Source organism: Diadema antillarum, unplaced genomic scaffold, assembly GCF_040938485.1.
Source record: "Diadema antillarum isolate AM-2024a unplaced genomic scaffold, OU_Dant_1.0 seq00000696_RagTag, whole genome shotgun sequence".
Taxonomy (NCBI): domain Eukaryota; kingdom Metazoa; phylum Echinodermata; class Echinoidea; order Diadematoida; family Diadematidae; genus Diadema; species Diadema antillarum.
This window is the reverse complement of record NW_027271601.1, coordinates 194,323-219,549: the sequence shown is the minus strand read 5'-3', so window position 1 is coordinate 219,549 and position 25,227 is coordinate 194,323. Positions and strand designations below refer to the sequence as shown.

The following is a 25,227-nucleotide window of genomic DNA, read 5'->3' as shown; positions in this document are numbered from 1 at the left end:
CATACCTCAATACATCAAAACAGTTGTAATTTATGCTCAGAACACGATCAACATGTTTAATGGTATTACATTTTATTGAGATTACCTATGCATCATTTCCTGTATAGCATGAAATGGCACCTTAGTACTTATTCTATAACTTCATTTGATCTCAGGGTCGCACCCATGGAATACACAAAATGTTGCTGCTGTTGAAATGTTGCCATGCCATGGAAAAAATGTACATGTATTCTGAACTTGGAACTTTTATATGAACAATGATTTTATATTTTCAGTGGTAGTTATGATCAACATTGCCATTACGTCCTATAACTTTCCTAATAGGGATAAACATGTTTCACAGTTTAGGAAAAAAATTGATCTTCCTCATAATGTGATAATTTCATGAATGCAAAATGTAAGGTCTATTGTGAGGAATACTTTTACCCCTCCAAGGCAAAAGAGCCACTGAAAAGAAATTAAATCTCATATGCATGACAAGAAATTCCAATGCAGCTTTGTATCACATATAAGTGTATGTGCGCTATCAAAATATTTTGTCTGTATGCTCTGAGCAATTTCATACTTAATCACAGTGATGTAAATTGATATATGATCAGTACATTGTGTGCAACTTAATAAAGTATTTAATCATACAACAAAATATTTGAAGTGTTATCTTCCTTATTGTTAAACTATCATTGTTGGAACTAGAAATGTCGGTATGGCGACTGGTATGCCTCTGCCATAATGCATAATTCTCCGAATAGGTCTGTAGCACAATGTCTTGACAATGTGTGAGAACAGCTTCACACAAATGGCAAAATATTAAAATGACAGGTTTCTCACAAATGCATTGACTATTCACTATCCTTGAACAAGGTTTATTTCGAACGGCTATACTGTCTACGAGTGCAGGTATTTGGGGATTTGAGGATTTTTGTACCCAACTTTTGACCCTTTTATAAGTTTAAAGAAGAAGTGAAATTTAGCACTTTCACTTGACATTTGACATTTTGACCTTTGACCTTTAGGCAAGAAACTTCCAAGAAAATCTGTATTGGGTAATATATGCACGGTAAGTTTCAAGAAAAAATCCTGCAGGCATTGCATAGATAAGAGAGAAATAATGACATTTTGATGAGTTGACCTTGACCTTTCACCCTTGACCTTTGACCCATGACCCCTAAATTCCCTACATGATCACTGCCAGTCAGTACATGCATAGATACTAAGTTTCATGAAGATACCTTGAAATATTTGTGAGACATGGAGAAAAATGTACAATTTTAACATATTCATTTGAGCTTTGACCCTTGACCTTTGACCTCATGACCTAAAGCTCTCTCTGGGGAATCGTTATTTGGTAGTTCTTGTATACACCGAGTTTCAAGAAAATATCTCCTGGCATTGCATAGATATAGGGGAAATAGTGAAATTTTGAGCATTTGACCTTGACCTTTTGACCTTGAGCATGTGCACCCAAAAGTTGATAGGCACAACTTCGCCTACTCATACATGTACATGCCAAGTTTCATTAGGATACCTCTGACAGTTTTTTAGATATGCTATCCACAAAATAACATTATGGACGGAAGGACGGACGGACGGACAACCCGAAAACATAATGCCTCCGGCGACACTTCGTGGCGGAGGCATAATAAAAAAGAGAGTAAAGAGTCACAAATGATTTCAGCAGAATTTGGACATAACTGGATATTCTTGTACCTAGTCTAGCAAAAGTCCTTTTTTTTTGTTTACCTGTACATTATCCTATAAACTTCTTTGTGTTATGCAATTGACTGACATTTTCAGATGTCTCATAGCTCTGATACTCCTATTACAAGAAGAAGAAGTGCACTGGTTCAACATGGTAGGGACCAAGGTTGTACAAAAAGATGTAAACAGAGCTGATCTTCTGTATTGGCCTGTGAATACTTCAATCTACTTTTTGTGGCTGTGGCTGAATTTGCCTTCCTATCTATTTCAAAGGTCATATCATCTTACAACCATGTCAAAGGTCATATCATCTTACAACCATGTCAAAGGTCATATCATCTTACAACCATGTTCATCCACAACAAACAAGGACTGAAGAATCCACATGGGTACTGTAAAAGTGGATATTTTTGCGCAACTAATTTTCACGCTCAGGCGGGTAAGAAGAGTTTCGCGTGTTTTTAATTCCGTGGAATCAAGACATCAACTACTGGAACATACGGCAAGCAAAAATATTCGCTTGCTTTTATTTTCGCGCTAGTTTCTGGTTGCGCGAAAATTTCCACTTCTACAGTATATAACTCTTACACAGATTATACAGTATATACATGTACAGATTTTCTAAGGTCTCATGTTTGTGGACTTACATGTACACGATGTATGCTAGGTTTACTCTATACTTCGACAGCTTTACATGCAAAACAATGTACATGCATGTATATGTGTACATTTTGTAACATAGAGAAATGTAATCAGGCACTTCTCAACCTCCCTTCTTCCTCTCAACAAGAAGCTCTCTAGATTTTGATGACATGAATCCCAGTACAAGAAATAGTTTGGAAAATGTAGAATAGGTATTTACATGTACATGAGTAAAGGCACTTCATTTGGTTGATGTATTGTGACAGGCACATAAAGTTTTGCACCACATTCTGAGCAATCTCTTCTTGGTTCTCATAAACATAATCACTATTCTAACTGACCAGGGACACATAATATACATGTAGGTCAACACTTGATTCTTCGTTTGGAATTTGATGAGACTAAGCTTTTTATTTGATTCTAACAAAGACCTTAAATCTTCGCTCACTTTCTTGAACCCATAAACCAAACCAGCAAAATCCTCACATTGCATGTAATGACCTTGATATCCCGGTTTAACAATACTCGTGTGGTACTCCATGAACAGGCACTTAACTGGATGCTGTATCAATAAATCATGGAGAAACTGTTCGCTGGGTTGTTATATGGACTAATATATCTACAACTGTACATATGAGATACGATAAATAACATTCAAATATGTCACATGACCACGACAAATCACAAGGTAAATTCCGTTCCTGACCATCCTACAATTCTGGTTCTGATGATTCCACAAGATTTTCCAAGTTCCTGGCCTCCTCTTCAAGACCATGAGCTCTAAGGTAGGCCTGGATTTGGGAAAGACAAAGACAAGCTAAGACATGAAGGCTATATTTAAACACAGTGCATTCTTAGGTACAATGCACTTCTGCATCTACTGGAAAAACAGAATATAAACATCACAAATGGTCACAGTTCATTGAAATCTGTGGAGATATGCATTCTTTTTTTAGGGCTATGAGGGAATTTTGATGGCTAACAGCAGGATGGTAAAAGAGAGAATTTGATAGAAAAATTCTAAAGTGATGTTCCGTACACAAAAGACAAATGCATGCAGTGTAATTACAACTTAATACAAAAGGAGAAATTAAAATCAGACATTTAGATTACCATACTTTCCAATGATGGGTATTCAATAATCCATTTATTAGACACCACATTTCATTTGAAAACATATTAAAGGAAAGATTGCCAAAATTGTCTTTATCTTTGTTGACTGTTCTTAACCAGAAATATAACACTCTCTAACATTCTCTGCATAATCCACTAGTTACACAAAGTTTGATACAGCCCTCATCATTCTCAAAGTTCAGCAACTTTCACACAGCTGATTTTGAATACCTATAAGTAACATAAATACAATGTATGTTTGGAGATTGGCTGCAAAACTTTTCTCCCTTCTTCAAACTGCTGGGGAGGGGGAGGGGGTAGTGTTTATGGTTTGTAAGGCCAGAGGTCAATGTTCCCTCATCTTAGAGTGAAACCCTTGAGTTTTATCCATTTTTTCCCCAAAGACCCAAAATTGTGAGGCTGCAGTCCCCCCTGCCCCCCCTCCCCCCGAGAGGAACCAAAACCCAGTTTAAACATAAAACCAAAATGACTCACATGCAGAAGTTCAACGTCAGCTGACCTGTTGGTGTGGACACTCTGAATGGCAGGCGATTGTGGGTAGTAGCAGTGAAATACGTTCACCAACTTCACAGCATCAGATATACTTTGATAAAACAAAGAAGAATGATTTTATACACTAGTTTTTATTACTCTTTGAGATATTTTTGCAGGTGGTTAATAACCAATCACTCTAATTCATGACACATGGTTCATACATGCCCATTTATAAGAACTAGTTTTAAATGAGTACACTCATGGTTAATAATAATTACACTTACAGGCATTTATTACTGGCTTTCGTTTACATGTACTCCATGTACTGAATACTAGGATTAAATACTAATTCACTTCAGACATACTATTCACTTTTTATTTTTCAATGAAACATATTGGCAAAGGGACAGGTGGATAGCAAATAAAGTGAATGCAATGGAATCTCTGCTTTGTGAGAAGAAGATTTTGCTCATAATTTGAAATTTGCCTGATTACACCTTGACTCATGATGCTTACTGCCAAGTCCTACACTTCTACTCCTTTCAATGGCCAGCGTATAAACCAGAGTTTTTTTCATCTTTTTATAAAGACAAACACAGCAATAAGATCAAAGAGTATGGAAATAATGTAATGCAGAGATCAAAAAGTGCACTTAAAGACAAATCCTACCGATTGGATTTTAGTGTCTCCCTGACGAGACCTTCAAGCTGATCCTGTTTGGCCAGAAAATGGACCAGGCTCAAGAAGTGAGGTGTACCAAGCAGCAGCTCATAACACTCAGTCCCTGCTATGTGTCTGTACACCACTGACAGTACCTGTCAACACAGAATGACACAATACTTAGATTAGTGACAATGTCAAAACAATCTTATTGTTTTCTATCTAAACATGCCATAGGATAAGAAGAATTGTATGAAAATTAAAATGAGATCAGTAAGGTCAGAAAGACAAGGCCAAAGTATTAAAGATCTTCCTTAAATACATGTACATGATGACTCCACAAATGCAGTCAACCTTGCATAAGTCAAATAATCGCCTTAGTTCAGGGTCTTTTCAAGTCCTCTTCTCTTTACATTTTGATTTGAATCCCTCATAAGTCACATTTTCTATTAGTCAAAGCTATTTCTTTAGTCCAAATAGATGCGACTTGGGCAATGTTGACTGTCTCAATTAAACTCTTGTTAGTCATGATAGTGAGTGATCTTCATGGAGCCTTGTAGAGAACTGAAATGAAGAGAACCAATGACCTTGATCCCTCTTTACCTGATCATGTTCATGGAGTGGTTCTTTCCTCTCCTTCAGTGCCATCAGAGAGTTAAGAATTGTTACCAAGTGGGAGTCCAACAAAGTCTGAATAATAAACACATATACCATTAACTTCACTAGATTGCACATACAAACTTTTATATGATACAAAAGCAATCAAAGCTTGTCTTTTTCTTCTTTTAGTTAGATAGAGAATGAGAAGCTTCTGACAAGAATAAGATTTGAACTACTCAGGAAACTGTCAAAATGGTGAATTAAACTGTCCAAGATCACAGATCAAAACAGTGTATTAATAGTAAAAGTTGAGGTCCAATGAAATCAGAATTATTTCCTTGACAAAGACTACACTAGCAAATATGAAAAAAATCAATATGGGGGGGGGGGGGAGAGGGGGAATTGCTTTTCTAAACATGAATAATAATCACTTGAGGAGAACATGCTGAGGTAAAATGCCTGGGTGGATTTAATGGGTACGCTTCATGTCCCACAAAATGTTGATAATCTTATGATAAGCACATTTGGTGTAATCCACAAAATCAATTTAGGAGAATTCAAACCAATTCTGTGGCAAATCCTCATACCCAATCTAATCAAGCAATTGTTGTTTACATTGCATGATACAGGATTTAGTAATCAGTCAAAATAAGTGTTGATAATGATCAGGAGCATGGTTTACAATTCTTTTTTTGTACAATTGCCTGTCTGTTTTTGTTTTTGTTTAAGAAAAGTCTTGGTATGTGTATGCACACTACAAGCAGAATTCTACCTTGATTTGGGACTCTCTCTTAGTTTTGTCCAAGGTGTGAAGAAGGCATGCCAGAGCCTCGGCATACATCTCCACCCGAATAAACTGGCAGCTAAGACGGACTAAGTCTAGATCAAACAGCACTGGACATCTGTTTAAAATGGAAGAAAAATCTACAGTCAGAAGTGTGATGCTTCAACCATTCATGAATGCATTGTAAAAGTGGAAATTTTCACGTATTTTGCGCAACCCGAAACTAATGCAAAAATAAAAGCATGCGAATATGTACGCTTGCCATATGTTCTAGTAGTTGATGTCTTGATTCAGCGGAATTAAAAACATGCGAAACTCTTCTCATACCGCCGAGCGCAAAAAATTAGTCGCGCGAAAATATCCACTTTTACAGTATACTATAAGCCACTGCACATTTGGTACAGTATGCCGGCATCGCATTTCACGTATGGGCTACAGTTATACAGTGGAAACTCGATATAACGAGATGGTCGGGACCGAGTCGTTTTCCTCGTTATAGCCGATATCTCGTTATATCAGTAGGCATAAAAGAAAGCATAACATAAAGACATTAATTTGCACATGTGGGACTACCCATCATCTTTCAATCAATACTGATAACTTGGTAATGTGTGTGAGGTAATTACTCACCTTTATGGGTAAGAAGATGTTTTTTCGCCAATTAAATCCGATATCAAGAATGTTTTTCTTATCAATTGTAGATGTTTGAATTTGTAAATCTAAACAGCTTGCAATTGTGTGAAGATCGTCTGTGGATTGGTGTGTGGTTACGGTACGGGTATGTGTTGTGTGTGGAAAGCTTGAATATGGTCTGCACAATGCTGTGTGTGTGTGTGAGACATTCTGTATCATGTACATTATGACTGCGTGTGTGTGAAGATGGGGAATTCCCTACGTAGAAAGCCAATCACAGTATCAGATTGCCTCACACTTGCTAAACGTCATGATGATGTCATGTATACGGCCATCCCACCACATTTTCTGCATGTATCAGTGCGCCCACACACACACATACACGTACAACATGCGGTGCTAGCTGTAGAGTGAACTGAAGAAAATATGTGTGAACAAGACAGGTTTTGGCGCATCGAGCTTTACAATCTCGGAACATGATAGCACAGGCGAAGTAAAGCTTTACCCGAAGACATTTTGCTTTACCTCGCTATATCAGGTTTGATTGGCTATGTTTTTCTTTGTTTGGAAATCACAAAATTTATCTCGTTATAGCAGTTATTTCGTTATAGCCGATCTCGCTATAAGAGTAGCATTTTACATAGACTTGTGTGGAAGGAAATTTGGGACCGGGAAAATTTCCTCGTAATAACCGATATCTCGTTATAGCAGTGTTCGTTATACCGAGTTTCCCCTGTATTGTGTGTCACTGCTAAATGAGTGGAAATTCTTTATCCTTCAGATGAGCTGTGTGAATAATTGATGCCATACTTTAGACATACATCATAGCTGGCTTCCAACAAGTGACTGGTTTTCCACTTAGTCTAATCAATGTATAAATGTTATATCATTTTTGGGGCTTACTGACAGGAATGAATAGGCAGCTCAAACAATGATAGCATTAGTCATCTATAACACTACTGTAGCCTGGAGAGTTATGAGCATCCAATGTGTATCCAATAGATATCAGCTATAATCAATAGAAATCAAATCTATTTATATCGCAAGTTTGGTGGAAAAGAAGAATACACACTGAAATTCTTGTGTGCACAGCAAATATCAGAATTTTGCCGTAACTTCCATGTCAATTAAATATTTCAAAAATCTTTCCAGTGCATTTTCTTAATACACTTCATTACAGACATGCACTAGGCAATACTAGCATTTCTGCAAATCATGAAGCATGATAAAGATAAACAAATTAGAATGAATTTGGCTAAATAAATATCTCATCAATCTCCGATATTTCAATAATACTAGATGTTCATAGAACAGGAACTAAAGAAGCAACTTCTTAAAAAAATAAAAGAAAAATGCTCCCTACTGAGTACAAAAAAACAAAACAAAAAAATTTGACCATGACTTCAATGCCTGCACCTATATATGTGTGTGTGTGTGTGTGTGTGTGTATATATATATATATATATATATATATATATATATATATATATATATATGTTGATAAGGTAGTCCACGTGTTGGCAAGATAAAAAGATAAGTAACAAAGCTGCAACAAAGTTCATGCTGTATTCACCAACGGTTTATTTCTTCACACAAATTTTCGGGCGTCTCGCCGCCCTTTCTCAAGTGTTGATACTGAGAGAACAATAACAAAATTTTGTTATTGTTCTCTCAGTATCAACACTTGAGAAAGGGCGGCGAGACGCCCGAAAATTTGTGTGAAGAAATAAACCGTTGGTGAATACAGCATGAACTTTGTTGCAGCTTTGTTACTTATCTTTTTATATATATATATATATATATATATATATATATATACAGTCAAACCTGCCTTAGCGGCCACCTCTCTATAGCGGCCACCTGTCTATAGCGGCCACTGAAAAATCCCCCCGAGAGAAAAGCAATGTTAAAGACCCTGTGTATAGCGGCCACCTGTCTAACGCGGCCAGCGGCCACAAATTGTTTCCCGTGGTAGATTTTAACCTGTCTATAGCGGCCAAAAACTCGATGGAGCCGTAGCCGAGCCGATAATTCAGCGTGTTTTTCTTCTTGTTAGCCGTGCCAGTCATTCCTGGGCAACGTTCAGTGATCGCCATCGTTGCATTCATCACTTATTCAGTCACAATAATGCACTAGTGTTAAGCTTTCTTCATGACTGTGCACATGCTACATGTACTGTGCAACAATTTCATAAACACCGGCATTGTTCTATGTATGATACACACATGTGCATACGTACACACATACATGTACATGTAAGTATATATAGATGTATACAACGATGATACATGTTACCTGTCTATAGCGGCCACCTGTCTATAATGGCCACTTTTCCCGTATCCCTTGGGTGGCCGCTATAGACAGGTTTGACTGTATATATATATATATATATATACATATATATATATATATTCTTTTTTTTTAAACCAAATTGGTAGATTGAATATAAGCTTCAGGAATTCCACTAAAATTCTGAAAAACTGCACAAGGTTTCATACATCAAATGAAATAAAATGTGGGAGAAAACATTTAAATGGATGGAAAGAAAACAACAAACAAACTTTTATATGGTATCCTTGGGGCTGAAGCACAAAGAGAATCATAAAACAAGTAAAATATGATGTCATAATAATATACCTAACATGGTAGGTAGAGTGAAAACTTGGTAGGTCGAGTGAAAACTTGGTAGGTAGAGTGAAAACTTGGTAAGTAGAGTGAAAACTTGGTAGGTAGAGTGAAAACTTGGTAGGTAGAGTGAAAACTTGGTAGGTAGAGTGAAAACTTGGTAGGTAGAGTGAAAACTTGGTAGGTAGAGTGAAAACTTGGTAGGTAGAGTGAAAACTTGGTAGGTAGAGTGAAAACTTGGTAGGTAGAGTGAAAACTTGGTAGGTAGAGTGAAAACTTGGTAGGTAGAGTGAAAACTTGGTAGGTAGAGTGAAAACTTGGTAGGTAGAGTGAAAACTTGGTAGGTAGAGTGAAAACTTGGTAGGTAGAGTGAAAACTTGGTAAGTAGAGTGAAAACTTGGTAGGTAGAGTGAAAACTTGGTAGGTAGAGTGAAAAACTTGGTAAGTAGAGTGAAAACTTGGTAGGTAGAGTGAAAAACTTGGTAGGTAGAGTGAAAACTTGGTAAGTAGAGTGAAAACTTGGTAGGTAGAGTGAAAACTTGGTAGGTAGAGTGAAAACTTGGTAGGTAGAGTGAAAACTTGGTAGGTAGAGTGAAAACTTGGTAAGTAGAGTGAAAACTTGGTAGGTAGAGTGAAAACTTGGTAGGTAGAGTGAAAACTTGGTAGGTAGAGTGAAAACTTGGTAGGTAGAGTGAATACTTGGTAGGCAGAGTGAAAACTTGGTAGGTAGAGTGAAAACTTGGTAGGTAGAGTGAAAACTTGGTAGGTAGAGTGAAAAACTTGGTAAGTAGAGTGAAAACTTGGTAGGTAGAGTGAAAAACTTGGTAGGTAGAGTGAAAACTTGGTAGGTAGAGTGAAAACTTGGTAAGTAGCGTGAAAAAGACTCACCTGTGTAGGAGAACCAGGACTTCTCTGCACCTACAAGCCTGCTCTTCACTCAGTGGAGGGCAAACTTAATAAAAAAAGAATAGAATTAAAAAATGAGAAATAAAATTTCACCTTTTCATTCACTGTTGCCTATATGCAATAAAAGTTTCAAGCAGGATTATGGACGACATTAGATCAACAAATTATTGTTTCAAATGTGAACCTTATAACTAGGCTGGAATAAAATACTCAACAGTGAGTACAAATGTATCTTGTTAATGAACAAAGCATATTCACTTGTCAGTGTGTAACACTGCTGTAGTGTGGGGTAGTCTTTGACTGACAGGTGAATAATGAGGTCATATATTACAAATCTATTACAAGTTATCAGTGTACATTTTGTAAAGCATGCTTTGGGGTCCTTCTTGCTCTTTGCTGAAAGGGAGGAAAGCTCTTTGATTGGAATGATTTGTGATTCTCCTATCCATGAGACCAATGCTACATGCTATGGGAAACTGTGGGAAACTACTAGTAATAAGGAAAGGCATGTTCACATACCAAAAGAAATCTTTATAGAATCTAATTAGGGACCGTCGAGGATAATTTGCCTCTTACTAACCTGATGTGAAAGGGGTCGTAAGGACTGCTGACCACACCCTTGGTAGGCACTGGATGGACCTGAGCTCCACTAGTCCTGCTATCTCACCCAAGACATACTGCAGGTAGGCCAGCTAAGCAGGACATATGGAGAGTACAATGAGCTAATATCATCATCAAACATTCCTGAGTCTACCCATCATGCTAAGTGAAATGTTTCTGATCTGAATTGAAATACCACAAGACAATGGTTACTGACAAACATCTGAAGACAAAAAAACAAACACATCCCCCCAAAACCCCAACAACAACAACCAACACCAAAAAGCAAAACAGAACAAATCCCATTAAAAAATGTGGAAATGTAACAAATAAAATTACTAAGCATGAAAAGTAAATTTCAGAAAAAATCATAGCTTTCATTGTAAAAGTGTAATGAAGTAAAAGGAAGTCTCGTGATTGCTTTTGACATACAAGTGTATGATGGCGAGAAGGTGAAACAACTTCCAATACCATCTCTAAGCAGAACAGTAGAAATGGTTGCAACAAATATAAACTAACATCCCATATGAGCCATCAGCTAGGAAGTTATTGACTTCTCAACCTGGTTTATAATCCATGAAACACACGTAGGTCTATTGTAAGATTTTGGTAACAAATTGTAAACTTCTTTGTAGGTCCATCTTTTCCTGAGTATAAGTTGTTTACCTGTGCATGTATGTGATGAGAGTAGATATGAGGAAAAGTTGGTGCATGCAAGAAGTAGCATGGTGTGAATGGTGTGCACATGTCTTATTTAAAAAAAATTAACTTGCTTGAGAGAAAGGACCAGATTGTCAGAAGATTGAAGAGCATTCATTAGCTACATTGTAAGTAAGCCAAGTGTCCAGACAAAGATCTTCATAGAGGAGAGGTATCAAAATAAGCACACAGGGACAGTACAACCAGTCATCCAGAAAGTACTGTTTGCTGACAGGCTCACATTCACAACATCTTTGTTTTGTCTCAAATTTAAAGAAAGAAAAATAAAAGAGGACATTCCTGATTCATCTGATTTCTACATACATGAACTGTATTGAATGGTTACTGGAATAGTTATATACCACCGGGTGATAGGTAGTTGCAAAGTAACTCCTTGAAGTCTGTGTTCTAGTTATCTAGCATTCTATCTTTTCTTTAATAGTATTGAGTATGCTGAGATTGCTCTGTTCAAAGTTGCTGCAGATGCAAATTTGGCAGACAAGATCTCACAGACATGACACTCACAAGTCCAAATTTCTGTAACTGCTGCAGAATGCTGTTCCACAGATTCTTATCATGAACCTTGTACTCCAGACACAGGTTGGCAATAAGGCGTATACTCTGTAATACAAGAATAGAATTGTCAATGATTGGAGAACAAATAAACATCACTCAGTCATGCACCATCAATAAAGACACACACCAGACAGTAGCATACACTCTCATTTCAATTCTAATACAGGGACAAAATTATGTATTGCTAGATTGATTTGATTTTGGAAAAACAAAACAGAAAACAGAAAACAAGCAGATGAGTCAAGCATTTATCAACTGTCCACTAAATACACAGGAGTAATTATATCCACTATGAGCTCTTCAGCTTTAGATAGATATTCCAAAGCTTCTCCCAACAAGATATTCATGGTAGGATATAAATCATGTGGCATTTAGTAAGAATTTGTGTAGACCAGACTTAAGTTTAATTGTCATTTTTTAAAGGAAATTAATGTTTAATACTGTGCATCTTACACATCTTTCAAATGTGCATTGAACTATGACTTTTAAGTCTCACTATCACCATGGTAACTTACTCTTGGCTCGTGATTGTGATTTCTCCATAGTCCTTTCACTAGTCCCTCCTTGTTTGAAGAAGTGAATGTAGATAGATCCATAGCCACATTTAGTGCTTCGAACTCTCTCACATACACAAGGTTCTTCAGGTAGTCTCTGTTACAACATAATGCAATGTAATGAAAGATGGCATGACACTTTCATTAACAGTAAAAGTTGCTGACTTATTAAAAAATACAGATTTCGTGGAAAGAGGCCACACATTTAAAATATTTCTCAAATCACGAGATGACAAACTTTGTCTAAGAGACAACAATTCCTCTGAAGGACATTCAAAAGTTTTGTCTCAAGAGTTTGTTTTTCCTTCTCCTGCCTTTATAATGGAAGACATCTCTCACAAATTCCTTGACATACAATTTCTGGTACCACAGGGTACTTTGTATGAAATATTGCTCAACTATAACCACAAGGCATCACTGGTGTATGCACTGACCTTAAGTCTGCCATTTTTCTGTTTGATGCAGTTTCAATCAGTTTGTCGTCTGCAAGTGAGAAGAGGCAACGCAGAGCTCTAATTTGGCAACCAGTTGTCATGTGGGTAGAAGATTCCTGGGAAAAGACAGTATAATACAATACTCCAAGATGTCATGGTCCGGTATTACACAAATTGACAAAGCATTTTTGGCCACCGTATGATGGTTTGGATGTTATATGCCATTAATCAACAATAATTAAACTTCTATTGGCACTTGTTAAGTGTTTGTAAGCTTGGCATATTTCATGTAAACAGTTGAATATTTTGACACACATATGTCATTCACCATTTTTTATAAATGGTACATTTTTGCTATAATATGCATTTCCCATGGACACTTGCCCGAGCATACTCGGGACTCGTCTTCAACGGGTTAACCAGTGCTTGGCAGTAATCACTATTTGCTTTACTTTCTCTCTCTCTGAAAATGATCATTACTTCATACTTTCCCCCCCATTAGTGGGTGGGTGAAGTGTTCCATGAAACATTTAGGGTTACTGACATCATTCCTGCGATGGAAAATTTTCAGTGGATTACTGAAGGATGATCTGTCACTGCACACAGTCGATGTCTCCGAAACCTGCATTGAATGAACAACATGCTCTACACAAACTAGAAAGTTTATATACCCTGTTGTACTTGGTAAATGGTCAAATCTATAAAAAAAAGAAAAAGAAAAAAAAAGTCAAATCAGGACATAGATTACTTGTTTATAAACATTCACAATGTAAAAACATAAAACATCCCCTGAAGACTATCAAAGTTTGACAAAAACAGAAAAGAGACATACTTTAGAATTTGAAGTTTATGGGTCTACTGAACATACTCATCTTGGATTCTACACTTACTTTGAAAGCTTCACTCACCTTGAAGGCTACGCTCAGTAGGAAAAGGACAGTGTTTTCTTTCTTCTCACTTTGCAGAAGATATTTCAGTCTAAAAATCAGAAAATAAAAATAGAATGACATTTCAACATATTTACTGACAAATAAAGAGTTATCCATTTGTCCACGACAATACAGAAAGCTGATTTTTGTTGTCATGAATAGGCACATTTCATCCTTTCACCTGAAGCATCTTAGAGAGAAAAAATGCACCCATACACAGCACCAAATGACATGAATTATACAGTGACTTTAATAAAGAATAATAAAAAAATCTCAACATTGGTGCTGTCATATGTGAAGAATATACAGCCTTACATTTTGAATTGTTAGTTGATAACTGTGCACTCTGTAATGTGGGATTATCTCCATTCCAGGGATGACTCGAAAGCACACTCACCTCATCAAACTTTGTTCTCCCTCTGATATTTCATCTTCAGCAAGTGATCCGAAGGAAAAGTTCATAGTCTGTCAAAGAAAATCATACATACATTCTCTCTGAGACTAAAAAGAATGATACATACATTCTCTAAGAGGTTAAAAAGAATAATGCACACATTCTCTCAGAGGCTAAAAAGAATGATACATACATTCTCTCAGAGACAAAAAAGAATGATACACACATTCTCTCTGAGACTAAAAAGAATGATACACACTTCCTCTCAGAGGTTAAAAAGAATGATACACACATTCTCTCAGAGGCTAAAAAGAATGATACATACAGTATCTCACAGGTCAAAAAGTATAATATGCACATCCTCTCAGAGGTCATGAAGAATGATACGCACATTCTCTCACAGATCAAAAAGAATAATACGCATGTTCTCTCTCAGAACTGATATTCTGTCAGTTTAATAAGGGATAATACATTTGTACACACAGAGGTAAAAAAGAATAATAATAATGATAATAATAACAATAATAACAACAACAACAACAATAATAACAACAACAATAATAATAATAATAACTATTTCTTATTGAGCGCTTTTACAGGACCTGATCAAAGCACTGTACATACATCAACATACAATATTCACAAAGTATAGGAACATCGTAATTACAATTGAAACAGTTCAGTCTTGAGTTTCCTTCTAACATTACTTCTGAATCACATAGGCGGAGCTGTTTTGGTAGAGCGTTCCAGACAACAGATCCAGCATATGAAAATGTACATTCGAAAGCTTTGGATTTTGCTTGTGGGATTTGTAGGACTGTCTTATCATTTTATGACCGGAGTTGATATCTGGAGGCTGTAGGGGTGGTTAGTAGGTTGGATAGGTATTGGGGAGCGGTATTCATCATGCACTTGTAGACAAGAAGGGCTAGTTTGAAATCGATACACTCTTTGATGGGGAGCCAGTGTAACTGCTTCAGTAAAGGAGCACTCGGTGATCTCCTCTTTACACCAAGCACCAGAATGATACACACATACTCTTAGGGGAAAAGTTAATCAATATTGATCATGACAACTACTGTTATTCAAAGATAGTGATATCTAAACTGAAATACGTAGGTAAATAAGAATGGTAGTATAAATAAGTGGGGGGGGGGGGGGGGGGTGAGGATGAAGTTCATCTGATTGCATGCTGCCATGGGGACCATGTTAAACATCTTAAATAATGCTGCATTCCCTACCACTAAGGATGATTCCTGCCAAATCTCATCATACACTTTGAGGAAAATAATGCAAGGTTTAAATTTCAATAGGGGGCCCAATAGGGTCACTAGCAGAAACTGCAATAAATAACAATTGCTTCCTTTCCCCTAAACAGGTATCTGCAGGAAAAAACAACACCAAAATACAGTATCATTACCAGTATTAAAAGTCTTTGGGGGCTCTGCTACCACCCCCCTCCTCATCCCCGATTAGGCAATGGGGAAAAAGCACACAAAGTGCCAACAAGAACCCTAGTGCTCAGGTTCAGCAAATGACACTCAACACCAGCCCCGACATTACCTACACTGAATATGTCATAACATTCAGGTCAACAGACCACATTAACTTATGTCACATTTGGGATTATCACTGGTGCCAAAGTTATAATAGCACAAACACTAGATCTAGTATCAAACTTGAAATCATGCATTGTATCTCACTGTTTCATCTTGTTTGTCGTCGACAGGCTGTGGTATCCACTTTTCCACCAGTTGGGCTCTAATCCGGTCTAGATTACAGTTGTTGATCTGGGCAATCTCATCAGCGGCACAATTGATATCTTACAAAATAAATCAAAAATTCATCAGAGAAGTTTGTAATACAAGTTTTGATACTTGAATTCACATTTATACATTCTTAATAACTATGATCCATCCCTATCTATTCATTATAATAACGAAGGAAATACCTAAGAAATCATGTTCTAATGAAAGCGAGTCCTGGTTTTATATGGGGATAGGTAAGTGCTGGTAGGGTACAAAGTAAGTAATATTGGAGAATTGTTATTTTGAACACTTTTAATATTGATTAAAAATGCATGTATCAATTTCTTGCACACAGACACACGGCAAACTCTGCTGCATCATTATACGCAATAAAACTGAACGATAGAATCAGACAAATAAAGTTGATTGATATTTTTAGGCTGAAGTCAGCACAGGTCAGCACATATGAGTTTCTTGTGCACTTTCATTACAAAACAGGACATTCTTTGGTTGGTCATGGAGGGCCCTTCTTGAATTTATTCAGAAGGTAGCATAACGATCACCTTCATACACATGCTAGCAAAGCCAAACAAATATGGACTTCAAAACCTATTTTGTATTGTTTTCTTTTCAACAAATTTGTCAAATATTGAATGGTGCTGGTGAAATGTGCTTTACATCATAATAATATTTCTTGCATCTATTTTCACTTACAAATATATATTTTGACTGACAGGTGCACACAATATGCCACAAGTCATTTACTACAGATCTCTCTTTTTTTTTTCTTTTTTTTTTAAGTCCAGGTTTTTACATTTTAGTAATGGCTGACGAGGAATATCAACTTGAATATAGTATCAGAGATATGAAATGACATAACACATGTCTAGATTCATAAATAATTTCTGTCAGAGTGATAGAGATATTTGTGCAAGTCTTTGTTGCTATGCCAACCTGGAGCATCAAGTTGATAGCCCTGCATCCTGCTCTCAATGCTGGAGTGTTCATACAAGGCAAAGATGAGTTTAGCAGGGGTAGCAATCATCTGTGTGTAGGGGAGCTCTGCTAGGCCATGTCTGTGTAAAATCTCCTCTGTACTCACTGCTCGGTGCTCCACTGTCAGTCGTTTGTGCATTGTGGAAGCCTTCTGATTCTCAGCTGTCTGCAAGATCACATGACACAAAGACTGCTAAAATGCATGTTAACTCACTTCTACTGCAAAACAGTAAATTAAACCATAAGATGGAGAACATCTGTCCTTTATTCTCAAATGATTTTTTTTTCTTTGACATGACGAGTTTACATGGCTGCTATGACAGACTTACTAGAGAATGAGAGTATTATCAAAATACAATATAACATACTGTATAACGAGGACATACAGAAGACAAATATCAGATTCAGTTAGATTTGAGTTATGCTATGAATACTTTGACAACTACCACAAATAAGTTTTAAACTAAAGGTTTATCACTCTTTCATAACACGAGTGTCTACGCAGGAACTATTGCCATCTATGAAAGATGGCCAGCTATTTCAGCTTGGTATACTTACACCTTCCTCACATAGTGCTTTCCATCGTTGGGCCAGAAGCACACAGATCTTTAGTGCCATCACCTTCTCCTTGCCTGTAACAGAGGACAAAAGACATTGAAGTACAAATTGTATACAGCACTCTCAATCTTTCAATGATACTGCAACCTATATTATATATCATCACATTACTGCCATGACCAATTTGAAATGCTTTGAATAAAATTCTTCCAGTGAATGACTGTTATTTGAAACATTTGTTTGACTAACCAGAAGGAAGCTCCTTGGCGATGAACCTGGCTGTTGCTACGGCCATCTCTGGATGTTGCACCTTAAGTAGCAGATTCTTGACGGTATTTAGTGTGTCAAGATCAACCCTTCTGGACATCTGGATTGGGTTGCATTGGTCTTGACCACCTGGCACATTTGAGCACAAACATACATATAAACACAAACAAAACATGAAATGACAAATATTACAAATGAGAAATCCAATATTGAAGTGTTATTTTGTTCAGCTGATTAACTTTCAATCTAAACTCAAAGTAACGGACAGTTGTACAAAGGCTCCTGGCCTACAGCTTTTTCTCTCTCTCTCCTTTTTTTGTTAAATTGCAGCTAAGTTTGTTAAATGTCATTCTATGTTCTCATCGAGGTGGCAATGACCTGCTTTATGGCAGACTACATGGGTCTTGTGAATGTTAGCAGACTACATGGGTCTCGGGAATGTTAGCAGCAAAGACATGAGAATCTAATAGTCTTGGCTTAAACATGGTAGGGAGAGGAGATATGAAAAAAAAGTCTACACTGACTAAAAGATGCCAGTGTAATAAACTTCAAAACATGGTGTGTTATTCTTACCTGATGTCAGGTCCCTTTGAGCCTGTTGATGAGTCTTGATAATGTTCTGGATAGCTGTCACATAGAGCTGGTCAGTGGAAAGCTGTATGGGGGGTACAACAGAATCCTTATGACAATGAAATCTTCTTTCACATGCTTAAACAACTTTAGCTTATAACAGACTAACAAGAGCAATGTACTACACCTTCAATTAACACCTATCAAATATAAATGCTACATACTATTAACTGAAGTGAAGGCATTTACTTATCACACAAGTTCCAGTCATGAAATGGAAGAAAGGAAAACAGTGTTGTTGTTTTTTTAATGCTTTTTAAATCAAAGTAACCGTCAACATGATACACCAAGAAACACACCAGCATACTAAATATATTTAGAAAGATATCAAACACACACATACACCCACAGATAAAAAAGAAAAGAAAAGAAGGAAAAGTCAAAGGAATATGACACAATTTCAGATTTCTGTCCTGGCAAAAGTTTACCTTGAAGAGTTCCTACTCTTTGAAGGAAGTCTACACGAGTAATTTCTGAAATTGAGAGAAGTTTACCTTGAGTTGTTCCTACCCCTTAAGTTTATCTTGAATAATTCCTACCCTTTGAGAGACGTCTATCTTGAGTAGCTTTAACTCTTTGAAAAAAAAAGAAGAGTAAATTGTATGAGTAGTTCCTATATTTTGGAAGAAGTTTACCTTTCGTAATTCCTACCCTTTGAAGGAAATTTACCTTGAGTAATTCTTACCTTTTGCCAGAAGTGTACCTTGAATAGTTTTTACCCTTTAAGAAAAGTATGTCAAGAATAGCTCCTATCTTTTGGAAGATGTTTACCTTGAGTAGTTCCTACCCTTTAATGCAAGTTTACCTTGGGTAGTTCCTACCCTTTGAAGGCAAGTTTACCTTGAGTAGTTCTGCAATGGGAAGTATCTGCTCCACTGTATCTTCATGAAGCTCACGAGCTGAAAGTATAAACATACAAAGTTTTTCAATCATCTTATTGGAAAGTGCAGACTGAAAGCTAAAGAACAAGTTTTTGTTGATAGTTTTTAATCTATCTTTTCCCTCTTTTGGAGCCAACCAACTTCTACATGAAGAAAACATATATCTTCATGAAAGGGAATGAAATGAAGGGAAAAGACACTCCCTAGGAATGATATTGTGTTTAAGTGTCCTCGAGAAATATTCCTCACAAATATAGTACAGTGAATTACAGAAACTTGCCTGTCATTCATGACAGTGATATCAACCAGACTTCCCAACCTTTCTAACTAAAAAATAGGGATGGTTTGGCTCAAAAGTAGGAAAGAAAGAGCAGTGTGTAGTAAAATCATTAGGAAAAATAAGAAACTCCTATTGACACAAGAGCTGGGAATGGTCAAAATTCAGATTCTCTCTTCTAAATTTACCATGGTTGGAAGGTCTGTATGAACTTACATAGAATCTTCCACTGTCCTCCTTTAATCAGTGGATGGAATGGTAGTCTGGTTTTGGAGAGAGGTGACAGTGGCTTGCTGCTCAGCATACCCTGACAGGAATGAAAAAGAAGAAGCCCAAAACATACAATATGTAGCTACATAGCTTTGATACAAAGATTTCAAACCACACTAAAGAGGAAAACTGATAACTCAAATCAGTACAGTTACATCTGTAAACTGTAATGAACAAAAGTTGGTCTCAATGCTTTGTTGAAGAAATGTAATTAATATATTGTAATGGGAAATGTCATACCTTTGGGCACTTTAACTGACATAACTTTTATGTCGAACTAGACTTGTTCAATGGACAACGGATGTCTAGAATGTAATAAGGAGTTTGTCAAATGGAATACACCTGGGTAAGTATCTGAATATCTATTCAAAGGAATAAACACAAAAATACAGAATACTATATTTGTACATGGTAACCTGTGGAACTCTCTTGACAACACACCAATAATTCACAAAAACCATGCTGAAGCAGCATAGTTTGAAGTGATCTCTAATTACCTTTTGTCCTGAGCAGATGACAGAGTAAAAGCTCTTTGTGATGGAAGCTTATAATTCTTGATCAGTAGGCTGCTTAATCAGACATTCAGAAGACATCTCTTGCTCATTAAAAGTTGTAAAGAAGCTAGAAACAGTGATAATTAACAATACAATTCTTTACCAGTACATTATAATTTATTTCAAATTTATTAACATGTTTAAATCATTACAGGATAAATAGTCATTTTACATTTTTAACAATTCATCCTGAAGGGAGTTACCCACAGTTGTTCAATGAAATTTGAAAGCAGCTGCATTCCTTTCGTTTCTTGGCTACATAAGATCGTCATGAAATGCACTGACATGTCAACACATTAGTGAAGTGAGAGACACTAGGGTGAAAGCTTCCATGTAAAAGTATGTCCATACCCCTTCTTCCTCCTGACTTTGCTGGAATGAGAGTTCATAATCTGAAGGTGGCTTGGTGCGCCTGTAAGTGTTGAGGTAGTCAAGTAACTCCAAACCCTGATACAATAGAGTAAAAAGCAATATGACAAGTTTCATGACATGTAAGCGATGGAGATGAATGTCCATATGCCACATCCTCCCTTGGATGAAAATCTAGCTCACTCTGCCCACAATGTGTTGGCAATTCTACATTGCCTGTAAATTGAATCATTTCTGCTCATCAAACCTGTTCTTTTGAGGAACAAGAACTGGACAAAGTAAAAGTTCAAATCTCTTCACAGACAATTACTATGCACTGGGCACTGCGGCAACATGTTTCATTTCTCCCATTTGAATAATAGGTGTCTAATTTATGTGACATGCATTTAGATACTACCACCTTATTGCCTGCCGATGAGATCTCCAAGTGTATTTCAACCTGTCTTTTGGACTCAAACTGTAACATGCTGCCAGATATAGCTAGTATTCAATGGAGATACCTTTCAACAATGGGTAGTAACTCGACTGCACAGAGGCATTTTATTACAAGACCATTTGTATACCTACAGATGTACATCAAAGAAAGACAAAATGTGACCGTGCACCTCAAAACGAACATAAAGTCGCACACACTGATTTTGCATGAGGACTGAAAATAAGTGAAATGGGTCAACCTAGTCGAACTTGACTTTTTCATATTTTCTGAAAGAGTGGGTCTTCTTTTACATTATGCTAAAATTTGATATCGTAAAACAGGCAGGAAGGTGTGTTTTTTTAGCAGTTTATCTCGAACATTTTTGGTAGAATAGTGTGATTAGGTGTGTCTTTAGAATCCTTTTTTCATTTCTGACAAACCTTGTCCACACTCTTCACTTTCAACTCTAATAACTTTTGAAAGGATAGTGCTACTGCTTTGAAAGTTGGCATTAAATATGGACAGAATGTGTTAATGAGGCATGCTCAATTTCAGTTTAATCTGATAATCTCTTCATTGTTGTTACTCTGGTGTTTTACTTCCTTTTTTTTCGTCCCAATCATCGCACAGCCAGCACGGTTTGGTAAAGATTAAGCGCTTGAATAGACACTGTACTTCAGAGCCTCTTTTCTCAGTTCATACTTTTCCTGAGTTTGTGCTTTCTTTCCAATATTTAGATAGGTTAGGAGAGTCCATTTGATTTGAGTTATACATCATTTTAAAGCTTAAAGTCTCCTCTTTTAGAATATGGTCTTGACTAAAAATTCATGTCTGGCGACTTTTTGTTTGTTTTGAGGTGCAGTGTCACAAATATCTAAATATTAGTAAATTATGACTTTCTTTCCTACTTAGATGTACGCCCAGAATCACTCTTATGTGATAATATGTGAATGGACTTTAAATACTTTGCAATATCTCATCACACACTCTTTCTTATCTTTCTATGTATCATAGTCATAACTTAATCAAATGGACCAATGAGTTTACTCACAACTTGAGTTGATTGTGTCTGATCTGTCAAGTCCAGGCCACTCATCTTTATGATTTTCAGCACAATCTGAAGTCTCTCATAGTCGTAGCAATCGATCTTAGCAAAATAATGAAGACATCACAAATTATCATTTATACTTGATATCCCTCTTTGCAAAAAAACATGATAAGAGTTACTATAAATACTGCCAGTTCATTGGGCATTCATTTCTTTGCTAATCATTACCCTGGCTAACAGGTGTCACCAACAATCTGCCATCACAACCCTTTGCAATAAATTCTGACATTCCTCAAAATGCAAGCCAATATCAAATATACCAAAAAAAAAAAAAAAAAAAAGATGTCAGATGCAATCAGTCAACAATGATATTGTGAAGGAATGACTTGCCATGGGTACTCACTGAAAACACATTTCTCAAAGTGACTTTGAAGTCAAACTTTTCTGGTAAATACACAAAATGTGTAATTGATGTCCATCATATAGTTCTGACAACATTTGTCAGTAGTAAATAACAGAAAGAATGTCAGCTACCTTGTCAAGATTCTCCTTGAGCATAGTGAACAAGGCTGAGCTTCTCGTGCTCATACACATTGTTGCTGCTGACATGATAACCTTCTCATCCAGAGATTTGGGTTGAGTGCTGTGTCCACCTTCTGGCATACTGTCATCCGGGAACAGGAGTAGGCGAATGTACATCAACAGTGCCTGTTTTTCATCCATGTTGAAATCTCTGTACAAAGGCAATGTACCAGGTGAGGGATGTTTGAAATGTGTTTTCCATTATCATTTGCTGTTTGGATGCTATTATGACTACCTTATAACTTTCTAATAAGTTGTGTATGTTGAATCAAAATACTGTCTTCTGGTGACTCCATTTGTACTGAACTCCTAACATGTTCTTTGTTGTCACATAGTGTGAGTCAAGTGAATATACCTGCAGTAATCTGTAATGAGATCGAGTCCTGTCTGTGGGTGGGTGATGAGCTGTGGTAGCAGCAGCCGCTTCTTCTCTGCACTGTTGAAGGCCTCCTTGAAGGATATCTGAGGATTTCAAGTAGAAATGAAAACCCAGAGATTAATCATTGTGATGCAATATCTGTACACAACTGCACTGCTATCTCACCTATTCTGGTGATAAAAACATATTTACTTAAATCTTTCTCATGTTTATCATCATCAGGACAATTAGCAGAACAATGGTGTCACTCGAGGAAAGAAGAGATGCTCACCTTGATCTTGAGGAGACGGTCTCCCCAGCAGGCATTGGTGTTGAGTTGCTGGAAAACTCCTAGCATCCTGCTGTCAGCATTCAGCTTAGCCAGCTCACAGCCAACCAGGGCAATAGCCTGAAAACAATATCAGAGGAAAATAGTCTGAAAACAATATCAGAGGAAAATCCCTCTCCTAAAGGGAGTGTAAACTAATCAGCCCATATTGTATTGTAATGATCAGTTTACTAGCTGAATTGTACTTCTAACATGACTTGTACAAAGTCTGACAAGACCTGTTGTAGGGAGGCTACAGGTTGCTGATATTTGCAATGTGTGATGATGAGTAACTCAGATATGAGTAAAGAACTGGTAGTGCATTCACTCAGCTGCTTGCTAAGTCTTTGTCAGAAGAATCGTACAAAGCAGGATTCCAGTAACTTTGAAAGAAAGAGTACATTCTCAAAAATGTTAACAACTAGTTAACACATGGTGGCTGGTAAGTAAATACTTGTGATGTCATACCAAATTATTGTCACACTCTTCCTCTTCAAGCCACACAGAGGTCAGAAGCTAAACTATTCTGTGAGAGCTGCAGATAAAATGGGATCAATACACTTGTAAGATTTGAAGACCAAGTTTCCTGAAACTGATCAGTCATCTGTACTGGGTTTGTTGGATGAAAATTATCCCCTTTAGTGGGTTCAATGAACTTACAATGATCCTTTGATAGTTCTGTCCAGCATTGTAGACGAGCTTCTTGATCTGATCCACAGCAACCTTGGCAGGGAGGATGGACAGGAAACACAGGGCTTGGAATTTGTCCACATTCTTGCAGCTGAAAATCTGCAGCAGGCATGGGTGGTAAAAAGAATAATAAATAAGTAAAAATGAAAGGAAATGAGAGTACTTCAATATTTGACATGACATGCTTCCAAAACTGCAGGGTGTTAACAGTATCATTTGGCAGCTACATACGAGACTCCTAGTTCAGTTGTACTTGTTCCTAAATAAGGAAACTTGCTCAGCCTGAATCCATCTTAACCCTAACTGCACTGGGGGGGGCGCCTCGGAGGCCCCCCCCCCCTCGACATTTCGCACGATTACTCTGCAACACGCAATGCTCTCGCTGCGATGCGTCATGACTTTTTTCTTTTGAGTTTCCCGCACATTTTGACACCAAATTTGTGACGCCTGGGGGTACGGTTCTGAAGTTACATGACTCTATGTACATGCACGTAAGGCCAAATATGGCTAAAAAATGTGATTTTGTGTACAAAGTCAATGCAAATTGAGTTTTTTCGCATGGTTCATATAAATATGCTTATTTTTACTCTCAATGGCTAAAATTAGTTTGTTTTAGGAGTATTATGCTTCAAAAAGTGTCTGTGACAAATTTTGTTACAAAAAACAACAAAAACAAAAAGTCGAAAAAACAAAGAAATACATAAGAAATTCATGAAACAATAAAATAAATAAGAAATTAATTTTGATACCGAATTTTTTTTTCAAGTACATTTGCTAAGAATGCCACAAAGAATAATTATACCAAAAATGAGCACTTTTGGAGCTTTATTTACTGATTTAGATGAAAGATTCTGATTTCTCGCATAAATTATCATAATTAATCAAAATAAAATAAAAGAAGACTATTTTCTAAA

The 25,227-nt window shown here is 36.8% G+C and overlaps 1 protein-coding gene across 1 annotated transcript in view; it reads right to left on the bottom strand.

The window, feature by feature from the left end:
* Positions 1–2,475: 2,475 nt before the first annotated feature.
* LOC139737584 (kinetochore-associated protein 1-like) overlaps positions 2,476–25,227 on the bottom strand; it is a 46,336-nt gene continuing 23,584 nt past the window's right edge. Inside the window, exons 26-50 of the mRNA XM_071648266.1 lie at positions 24,284–24,412; positions 23,588–23,704; positions 23,293–23,399; positions 22,890–23,088; positions 22,359–22,454; positions 20,875–20,970; positions 19,916–20,006; positions 19,382–19,440; positions 18,485–18,566; positions 17,894–18,040; positions 17,645–17,718; positions 17,045–17,252; positions 16,046–16,164; positions 14,346–14,413; positions 13,928–13,997; positions 13,020–13,135; positions 12,547–12,682; positions 11,981–12,076; positions 10,737–10,848; positions 10,139–10,202; positions 5,981–6,110; positions 5,212–5,298; positions 4,618–4,763; positions 3,949–4,057; positions 2,476–3,131 (exon numbers count right to left, since the gene is read on the bottom strand). Coding sequence (XP_071504367.1) covers positions 3,051–3,131; positions 3,949–4,057; positions 4,618–4,763; positions 5,212–5,298; positions 5,981–6,110; positions 10,139–10,202; positions 10,737–10,848; positions 11,981–12,076; positions 12,547–12,682; positions 13,020–13,135; positions 13,928–13,997; positions 14,346–14,413; positions 16,046–16,164; positions 17,045–17,252; positions 17,645–17,718; positions 17,894–18,040; positions 18,485–18,566; positions 19,382–19,440; positions 19,916–20,006; positions 20,875–20,970; positions 22,359–22,454; positions 22,890–23,088; positions 23,293–23,399; positions 23,588–23,704; positions 24,284–24,412 — 2,739 coding nt within the window. The 3' untranslated portion in view covers positions 2,476–3,050. The remainder of the gene's footprint in view (positions 3,132–3,948; positions 4,058–4,617; positions 4,764–5,211; positions 5,299–5,980; positions 6,111–10,138; positions 10,203–10,736; positions 10,849–11,980; positions 12,077–12,546; positions 12,683–13,019; positions 13,136–13,927; positions 13,998–14,345; positions 14,414–16,045; positions 16,165–17,044; positions 17,253–17,644; positions 17,719–17,893; positions 18,041–18,484; positions 18,567–19,381; positions 19,441–19,915; positions 20,007–20,874; positions 20,971–22,358; positions 22,455–22,889; positions 23,089–23,292; positions 23,400–23,587; positions 23,705–24,283; positions 24,413–25,227) is intronic.